Source organism: Cricetulus griseus, chromosome 3 (assembly GCF_003668045.3).
Source record: "Cricetulus griseus strain 17A/GY chromosome 3, alternate assembly CriGri-PICRH-1.0, whole genome shotgun sequence".
NCBI classification, from domain to species: Eukaryota; Metazoa; Chordata; class Mammalia; order Rodentia; family Cricetidae; genus Cricetulus; species Cricetulus griseus.
In genome coordinates, this window is record NC_048596.1 from 275490233 (window position 1) to 275500090 (window position 9858).

Below are 9858 nucleotides of genomic sequence, written 5' to 3' on the forward strand. Positions count from 1 at the left end.
TTCTACTTGAATTCCTTGTATTTCCTCTCTTGTCATGTTTCCCCACCTCAGGCTACAAGCCCCATATTGAACAGGAGAGAGTGGACACCCTTGTCTCATGTTTGATCTCAGAGACAAGTTTCCAGTTTACCCCATGTAGTATGGCTTTGGTTGTAGGTTTGTCATAGAGCCCTTGGTGTGCTGACGTGTGTCTCTTCTATTCTTAGTTTCTTCGAGGAGGTTGTTATCATGAAGGCATTAAGTGTTGTCAAAGACCTTTCCCGTTCTGTTGAGATGGTCATGTGACTTCTGTCTCTTTACACTAATTTACATATGTGTAGTCACACTGCTATCCATGGACTGAAACCAACCTGATCATGCTGTATGAGCTTCCCATTGTGTTCTTTAATTAGGCTTGTGGGGTTTAATTGAGAATTTTTGTGTCTGGTATTGGGGAAATTGGCCTGTAACTTCCACTGCTGGTATCAGGTTCGTGCTGGTTTTGTGGAATGAGGTAGTGGTGTTTCTGTCTCTTCTGTGGTGGAAGTTTCTGGAGAATTGGTTCCAACTCTTCTTCAAATTCTTAATTTAACTCAGTGGTGACTCCATCCAGGTCTGGTCTTTTTGACGGAGACTGTGTTATAGCTTTATCACAGTGATTTCTTTTTGTATCTTTTAAATTGTTTACATCCTCTTGCACTAATTTAGTAGGCCATCTGTGTCTAGGGCCTTATCCGTTTCTCCCAGACTTTCCAATCCTTTGGATATTCTAAGTATTCCCCAGTAAATGCTTGGATGTCACTAGAGTCTGTGGCAATCTCAGCCTTTTCTTCTCTAGTTTTTAATGCTATTTCTCTCTCTCTCTCTCTCTCTCTCTCTCTCTCTCTCTCTCTCTCTCTGTTAGTTTGGCTGGGGGTTGTCAATCTTGCTTATTTTTTTCAGAGAACCGACTCTTTGATTGACTCTATTACTTTTTTTTTTTTTTTAAATTCCATTTCACTAATTTCTGCCCCCATCTTTGTGATTTTTTTTTTTTTTTTTTTTTTTTTTTTTACCACTCACTGCTTGGGGGTTGTCTGAGTTTTGTTTTTCTAAGACTTTGAAATGCACTATTGAGCTGCTTCCTGATGTTCACTCTGGGCTGATGTAAGCATTCATAGATGCAGATGTCCTTACTCTCATCTGAGTCTAGGGACTTTTCAATTTCCTGTCTGATTTCTTCAATGGACATTTAGGAATTAGTGATGAGTGTATTGTTTGGTCTCCACGAATTTTCAGTTTCTACACTTTGGTTGTTGAATTTTAGTTTCATTCCACTAAGATTTGATAAGAAACAAGAAATTTTTTTATGGTTTTGCAATTGCCAAGATTTAATTTGTGTCCTAGAATGTGGCCTATTTTAGAGCAGGTTCCTTGGGCTATTTAAAAGAATATATATTGTGTATCTGTTGGGTGGACTTCCTCATTGGTATCTGTTAAGCCCATTTAATCTCTTATGTAATTTAAGGTTGAGGCGTTTTTGTTTGTTTCCTTTTAGGTTGATGGTCCATCTTTAGAGGGGATACTTACATCCATCACACAGGGTCTGTATGACCTTTAATGACCTTTAGAGTTTCTTTTAGAGATTGTCTGCCATTTGGTGCATATATGCTTACAGTTACTGTCTTCTTGATGAGCTTTCTGTATATGTAGTGACCTCCTTATGTCTCCCGATTTTGGTTTGATCTCTACTTTTTCAGATATCAGAATAGCTATGCCTGCTTGTTTTTACCTTCCATCTCTTGATAAATTTAATCCACCTTTAATCCCTGGGTGTGTGTGCCAGTGGGCTGTTTCTTGAGGATGACAGACAGCTGGGCTAATCTTTTAATCCAGTCAGCCAACAAGAGTCTGTGTATTTATGAGTTGATGACACTTACGTTTAAGGATAATATTGGGAGAAGTTTACTAACTCCTGTTGCTTTTATTGTTATTTTTCCGATTGGTTGGGTTATTGTCTGTCTCCCCTTTTAGCAATTGCACTTTGCTGGTTTTCTGTGTTGGACACGATGCATTCTTTCCTAGCTCTCCGTTCTTCTTCTGATCCTTTCATGTCCTTTATCCTTTCCAGTACACTTTTACCCTCCTCTGTGTGCAGTGGTCCTGCATGTGTCTTCTGTGGCACTGCGTCAGAGTGGCCTTCACACTCTAGAAATCACAGATCTGTGTGTGAGGGCCAGTTGAACTTGTGACCTCTTGCTTTGTTTTGTTTTCCACACAGGGTTTCTCTGTGTAACAGCGCTGGCTGTTCTGGAACTCACTTTGTAGACCAGGCTGGCTTCTCTGCCTGCCTCTACCTCCCGAGGGCTGGGATTAAAGGCGTGTGCCACCACCGCCGGACTGGTGAACTCGTGACCTCTTGTCTTGCTTGTGTTTATATTGTTGCTTAGTCTATGTTGGGCAAGTGTCCCTTGTCCACCGGTGCTGTCTTCATTTTGCTATTATTTCTTTATTTATTTAATTAATTTGTTTGTTTGTACACCAGTGGCCTCTGCTGGCCATATTTAACTTTGCAATCTGTGGACTGGGTGGGCTGTCTCACTTCCCTAAAACTCCCTAGACTGTACCCCTGGGAGTGGCAATACTCTAGCTAGGAAATCTCGTCTTTGTGTGTTTGTTGGCAGTGTAGGAAGCAAACACAGCACTGGGTATGAATCTCCTGCTGGTAGGATTCTAATGTGAGTCAGAAGGAGCTTCTAAAGCAGGCAGGTGCCTCAAGAGATGGAGCCTTTCACTGACACGAGCTTTAGGGCTGCTAAACTCCATGGTTAATAGTTAGGATCTGTTTCCTGCCATCAAAGGCTTGTGCCCTGGCCTGCTTGAACCAAACCTCCTGTTACCTGTGCCCTTCTGATTGTCAGCACTTAGCTATCTTGCTCACCATAGCCTCCCTGACCCTTTCCTAATCCTGAGGCTATAGCGGAACAAACTGAGGCTTTGTAGACTAGGCTGGCCTGGAACTCCAGACATCCACCTGCCTCTGGTGTTACAGTGCTGGGATTAAAGATATGTGCCACCACGCCCCTGCTTTGTTTTCTCAGAAGACAAATAGCTTGTGATTCCATCAGCAGTTACAGGACCCAAAGAGATTCATTCAGGATGCTATCATTGTATTTGAGAGTGTTTGTCTATTTCCCCCAAATTAGTTGTGTCATAATTAGGGAAAAATCTGTAGAGGCAAAACAAGGTGCTGATATCCCCCCACACACACACTCCCCATCACTATGGTCCATATGGACCACGCCCTCAGGCCAGCCAGGACTGGGCAGTTGCTCCCAGTCTCAGCAGTGTCCCCTCTGCAGTGCTTATTCAGAGATGAGTTTTATTTGCTGTCGGTGGTGGCAAGAATCGAGCTTCATTAACTACAACACAATGCCCAGTTGATGAAGCATTTCACCAGCCCGGGATTAAGATTAATCTTTAAATCCTGCGCTAGTCGATGAAAAGGTCAGTGCCGTGTGAAAGCAGAGAGCTTCCAAACACAAGGCCTCTGCATGTCTAGTGTCCCACCTGTCACCCTATCATCAAAAGCAGCCACCAATTTGAGTTTCGCATGATATATTCTCTGAATACACAGCGCACTTGCAAACATGCAAGCGAGTGGATGTCTGTGTGTGCTCACATGTACAGGCATTTCACATTGTCATAACAACAGTGTGCACAAGCAGTACCCCATGGGCTGTCTCGAACTTTTCAACCACCAAATGAGAAGAGTTCCCTTATCTAAGACTAACAATAACTGCAGCACCCATGATATGGGTTCTGCTTGGTAAAGAATAACTTCTAGAACATCCTGCCTGTGGCTCATGAAAACCCTACACACTCTGTCAGCAAACCCACCCTCATCTTTCCACAGAAGGGAACTCAGTAATAACAAGGACTCAGAAAGGGATCGTGCCTCTGGAGGCAGGTTGATCTGGTCTTCGTAACTCAAGGGTTGTTGGGAGAAGGCAAATCCAGAGGCCCATGGTTTAGGAACTTGCCACCAAACTAGAACCAGAGCAGCACCGGTGCTTTGATCTTGTTTGAGGTTTGTTTTGGGCCACATGGTCTGTGACTTCTGAAGTGAGGAGGCTAGAGTTGAGCCTTGGATTCCTGGTGGTTCGATGAGGCTGACTCGGGGGCTGGAGAGGCATGTTTGTGGTCATCAGGCTTCCCAAGGGGCTAGGGTCAATTGCCTGTTGATCTTGCCCTTTAGGGGACTGAAATCCTAATCCTACTTGAACCCTGATAGCTACCACCACCAGAACTACCTTGGCACAGGCTATACTTTTGTCATTCATTCACTTGCTCTTCCTTCATGGACTCATTTGACAAATAGTTATAGAAGGTCTGCTCAGGGCCAAATACCCATGAGTGGGACTGGGATGGGGGGTGGGGGCTACCCTCACAGACTGCTCGCTGCCCTGTAAGGGACTAATGCGTCATGGACCACGGGGAACAATGAGGACATGGTGTGATTAGGAAGGCACTCTTGTCCACTCTGGAGTGGCCTTGATTGGATGGACAGAGGCTGCAGGCACATATGGAGAACATTCAAAATGGAGGGGACCAGAGATGGCCTGGGGAGACAGATGAGACTGTCAGTCAGAGAGAACACAAGGCCTAGCAGGAGGGGTAACACAGGCCCGTGAGGCATCCATGTAGACACTTCCTGGGTAGTAGGGAGCCATGGAGGCTTCATGAGAGAGGTCTTGGCCCAAAATTCCTGAATGTTGTTTTATGGGGCAGGAGGCCTTGGAGCAGAGTCAAGCCAAGGTTACAGGGAGTCTAGGAACCCAGCATGGAATTTTCCCCTTGGATCTGGCCCTCATTCCTTGCTGTTACTCAGTCACCCCAGGTGAGCCTGAGGAATTCCTATGGTTAGGCATTAGAGAGGAGTGCTGATATTACCCTGATCCCACGTGGGTCTGCCTGAGTGGCTCTAGTGTTTGCTCCAGAAGCTCCTCTCCTAGGCTAAGCTCCATCCTGTGGCTGACAGTGTCCCCTGAAACTAGACACACACACACAGGCTGGATCCTCTTTCTGAAAACGGCCCACTCTGTCTTAAACTTTGAGATGATTCTGTGTGAGAGACAGTTCGCATGCCTGACAGCTCTCAGATCATGCTTGGGGAAGGGTTTGCTTTTTGATTGTGTGCAGTTTCCAGAGAAGACCTTCAGGGACAGCCCCCTACCCCATCCCTAGACCCCTTTCTGTCCCCATCATTGCCTGGTAATATTGCCATTGCTCTAGAATGCGTTTATCTCATCTAAGAAGTTCCAGGCTGCCCATGGGCACCAAGCAGGAAGACGTGGGGAGTAAGGAGCTCACGAGAGCCACACCATAGCGTTGCCCGGATCAGAAGACAAAGCACAGGTGGTGACGGGTCACAACAGAGGCAGAGGCTGCTAGCAGCTTCTCCGTTCAGACCATGCCACCTCAGCCACCTCAGCTGAAGGCGGCAGTCAGTGGCCACTGGGGCCCACTGGTTCGGTGGGCACTATGAAAAGCTTTAAGAAGCCTTCATTGGCTGGGTTATTACCTAGAACACCCTTAATCAGCTCAACATTGCCACTCTAATTAGAGATGTTGTCACCCACCCGTGCTGTGACCCTACCCATGCCTGTGATTTTAAGCATTGACCTGCCTCTGTAGGAAGTACCTGCCACTATTCCCGAGTGGGGCTGAGTGTTTTATATAGAGATTCCAGAACCCTGGGTGGGGTGGGGGAGACAGAGATGGAGAGAACAAACAGGGGCGCGTGTGACTGTACCGGCATAGAACTGCTTGGCTCTCAGCTTGCTGAAGCCTCCAGTGCACACACAGTGGAGCCATGAAAACAAGTGCTACCACAGGTGTCGTGGGTTGGGGACAGGCCACAGGCTGCCCTCATAGAGATCTTTTGGGTGCTGGACAGACTAGGGCTGGGCTATACTGCGTTTGCAGTCATTTCTCTCACCCTCAGAAGCAGGGCTGCTGAGAGTCTGGGTTGGCACTGCAGAGGCTTAGCCCTGGAATAACTACCTCCCTGCACAAAGGTGTTTTTCAGGGGCCTTGCTGTGAATGCTGTGCGTGGCTTCCCCACAAGCGCAGCCATGTTCCTCGGTTACGAGCTCTCCCTGAAGGCACTCCGCGGTGACCACACTGTGACAAGCCCATGAGTGTCAGGTGAGTGTGGTTTCACCTAGCCAAGGGTGAAGCTAGGACTCTGTTCTTCCTCGTGAAACTGTTGCGAGCTTCTGAAGTTCCCCTCTGTCCCCTGTGGTAAGTTCAGGAGTAGGAAGGCCTGCCTTCTCCCTACCATGTCACAGTTCTGAAATACCCGTGGTTGACAGGCACGCTGGGCCTCCAGTGACGGAACTGGGCCCAACTCAACAGAGACTGTTCACCTGCTTCCTTTCCCATCCAGGGTTTCCACAGTCCTTGGAATGAAGTGACCTGAGGATGCTGACCCCAGTGGCCACCCTGTGCCTACACGGGGCAGCTCCCCACTTCCGACTAACATGCTCCTTGCAAAGCTCCAGACTGTGGCCATTCCTTGTCTCCCAGTCAGACTCCTCCCTTTCCTTTCTCATTGTGCAAGGATCAGTGTAGCACTGTGCATCTCACTTCCTGCCTGACGCTCTCAGCGGCTCTCTACCTCACGTTTCCTGGGAGTCAGTCCTTGAAGCCACCTCCTCCTCCAGCCTTCCTCCCCCACATCCTGAACACCCTACCCTCTCTCTCCTGGGGTCTGTGATCCTGCTGTGCCTTGAGCCAACTCCCTCTTGGTCTCAATGCCACCAGCTCTTTGTCTCCAGCCCTGGTTGTTGGTTTATTTCTTAGCTGAGATGTGGCCTGCCTGCTACAGACCCCCTACCTGCCTGGTGTCCCTCCATCCTTCCAGGGGAGGTACTCTGCCCAGCAGCTCTCCTCCCTCAACCCTTTTCCTGATGTCACTCAGCCCTGTCCCTGGATGAAGAGTGACTGACTTCCAATGTCCCTCTCTCCTGTTTTTGCTCCTCTCTGGCCTCAAACTTGTCACTTGCAAGCTCAGAAAACAGGGAGGGGTCAATCATTGGACTTTCTCATCAACCGAGAAGCCATTTTCCTCTGCCTCCATGGCTGCTAATTCTCCCAAGGAGGATGGCCACCACCAGGGAAGCCTAGGAGCCTGACTACTGCCCTTCAGTTTACTGCAGGGGCTTCTGGAACTCACAGACAGCATAGCAGGTCCTAGATGGAGGCAGCCATCAGGCAGGATGACCACAGCAAACCCTGAAGCTGGCCTTAAACAAACTATTGCAGCCTTTTACTGGAATTCTGACATTCACAGCTCCTTCGGCTTGCTGCCCCCTTTTATACAAAATGAAAAGGGGCAGTAACACACTTGCATAATAAGAGCTTTTGGTGAAGCATCCGGGCATGGGTGATGTCCAGGGCAGGGCAGGGCAAGCAGGGCGGGATGGTGTGGGGCAGGGCACAGACGTTGTGTCATTCCTAAAGTTGTGCACACACAACAGCTCCACCCCCAAACCCATCCCTGTTAACAGGGAAATAAAAATTTAAAATCCTGTAACAAAATTACTGTATTTTTATATCGTAGGAAAATATAGAAAGGACCAAGTAAGAATTCCAGCAGTCACCATAAGGTCTCAAACCCAGAACCAACTTTGCACAGTACAGCTGCCTTCCTCCTAATGACCAGACACATCCCACACGGCTAAACCTAACTACAAGATGGCTTCAGTACCAAGACCTCAGATCTGAGTGGCTGGGCACTTGCCCTAGCTGTCACACCATGCCACTCTTTGCCACCCTGAGGACTGGCTCTTTAAGGAGGCTGGAGGAAGTTTCTAGAGAACCAAGTCAGGAATGTCCTAGATTTGGCATTTGAGAGCAGTAGCCAAGCCAGCTGGAAGCTTTTAATTCTGAATGTCCTCTCCCTTGCAAAGGGCTTGGTAACCCATCTCTGTGGAAAAAAGCCACTGAGGGTGGCAGTGAGGTTGGGGAGTGAGAAGAGCAGGTCCCCTTAAATGAGACTGGGTGACCTTAGCAACTTTGTCTCACCCGTGTTTAATACCCTGCTCTAACCAGGAGCCATGAACACCAGGTCCTCTATCATCTAGCAAGCCTGGACTTTAACTTACAAGGATTTGGGGCAGTCCATGGATCTACGTAGCAGAAGCATGAACTCTTTGAAGACATGCATAGCAGTGGCTCCCTCCTCACAGAGACCCAGAATGGAGGAGATGGTGTATCTCAGATGGTCCTAGAACACTGCAGATGCTAAGAAGCCGTGGGATGGCGACCGTCTCCAGAGGCCCAGGCACAAGGGTCAATGAAAACTGTTTCCAAATATACAAGTGGGATGGCGGACACAGCTCCCCAGTCTCAGGGGACAGCACCTTGCTTCCCATCCATCCCTTGTTCTGTTTCCTTCCAGGCCACTCCTAGCAGAGCTGTGAAACTCAGTGAGAACTCTGTGAGGTAGTTATTTTGTCATGAGGATAACTTGAGAAAGAGGGCCCTGGTCACTGGTAAGCGGTCAGTTCTTGGTTTGCTCCGGAGTCCTACTGTGTCATCCTTCCCTGCCCTTCCGGGGTCCTGCACCAGAACCGTCCTAGAATAGTGCCATTCTGAGTTCTGCCCTGATGTGTATGCTCCAGACCCAGGAAGCCTACTTTCCATTTACGAGGAGCTTCATACCCAAAGAAAGACGTAACCTTCACGTGACGCCTCGTTTGGACATCTACAAAGAATCCCAGACAGCTGTCCTGACTGTGCCACGGTGTGCTGGTGATCACTACCCCCATCTCTGTGGGACATGAACCATCTCTGTGTGGGTTGTCTGAGCCTGGATCCTGCTGGTCATAACTGGAAAGAGGATTCTTTACATCCTTCTCTTCTGGGGGCCGACCAGGCCTCACCCCACTGCAGGCTGGTGCTGCTGACAATGCCTGTAGAACCAGCAACATTGAGTTATTGGAACGAAGGAAGCCCCAGCCATCCTTGTTCTATGCCAGGTGAGCCACAGCCATCACACTGAGGTCAGAGTCACTTCCTTCATGATCGCAGGCTCCCCGTTTCTCTCCCCAGCCCAGAGTGCTGGAAGGAAGCAGCAGGCCATGGACAAAGCAGCCACCATCTCTTTTGGCTATGGATCAGAACCTAAGAAAAATTAGGGCAAACCTCTGTGTCCCCAGATGCTGAAAACTCAATCGAGACTTGCAGAGAAGCTTGGGTTGGCTCTGTGTTTCCAAATAAAAACACCAAATGAATGCCCTTTGGGTTATTTCTGTGTCACATGCCTCTACCTGGCTTCTGAGAGGCCTTGGTCACCACCCCACCCTCCAGGCTCAGTTTAGGTCTGTGGAAATGTTGCCAGCCCAGAGAGAAGCCAGATCCATGCAGTCTGGTAGCGGAACTAAGGGGGCAGTGTCATTTTCTCCTGGGTCCTTGAGGTACGCAGCGAGGGCACAGGGACTGGACAGGATCGAGTAGGAGAGAGAAATCTAAAGCCTGAGCACTAGTGTATGTTGGTGTCAGGAATGGCAGGTGGCAGCCCAGGCTTGCAAGGAGGTGGGTGCTCTCTGGACCTGACTTTTAAATGGAAACCCTAATGTAAAAGAACGAAAGTGAAGCGCACATGTCACCTACACTCTGCCTTCCAGTGTGATTTTATGCTTCTGTTTATCTCCTGTTGGAAGCACATAGGAGACCGCACTGCCGTCATGGGGCATGTGTTCCTGATGTCGCTTCTGAATCCCTACCTGGAGCAGCCACACCTATTCCACACATCTCAGCGCACTGCTGAATGTGATTTCAGAATTGCCCCACACTGTCGGTTGGGCAGCCACTATCAGCCAAGCAGAATTG

The 9858-nt window shown here is 48.6% G+C and overlaps 1 protein-coding gene across 1 annotated transcript in view; it reads left to right on the forward strand.

Annotated features, from left to right (window-relative positions):
- Positions 1 to 6161, forward strand: part of Slc25a48 (solute carrier family 25 member 48) — a 33465-nt gene extending 27304 nt beyond the window's left edge. The window contains exon 7 of the mRNA XM_035441545.1: positions 6039 to 6161. Coding sequence (XP_035297436.1) covers positions 6039 to 6161 — 123 coding nt within the window. The remainder of the gene's footprint in view (positions 1 to 6038) is intronic.
- Positions 6162 to 9858: the final 3697 nt, after the last annotated feature.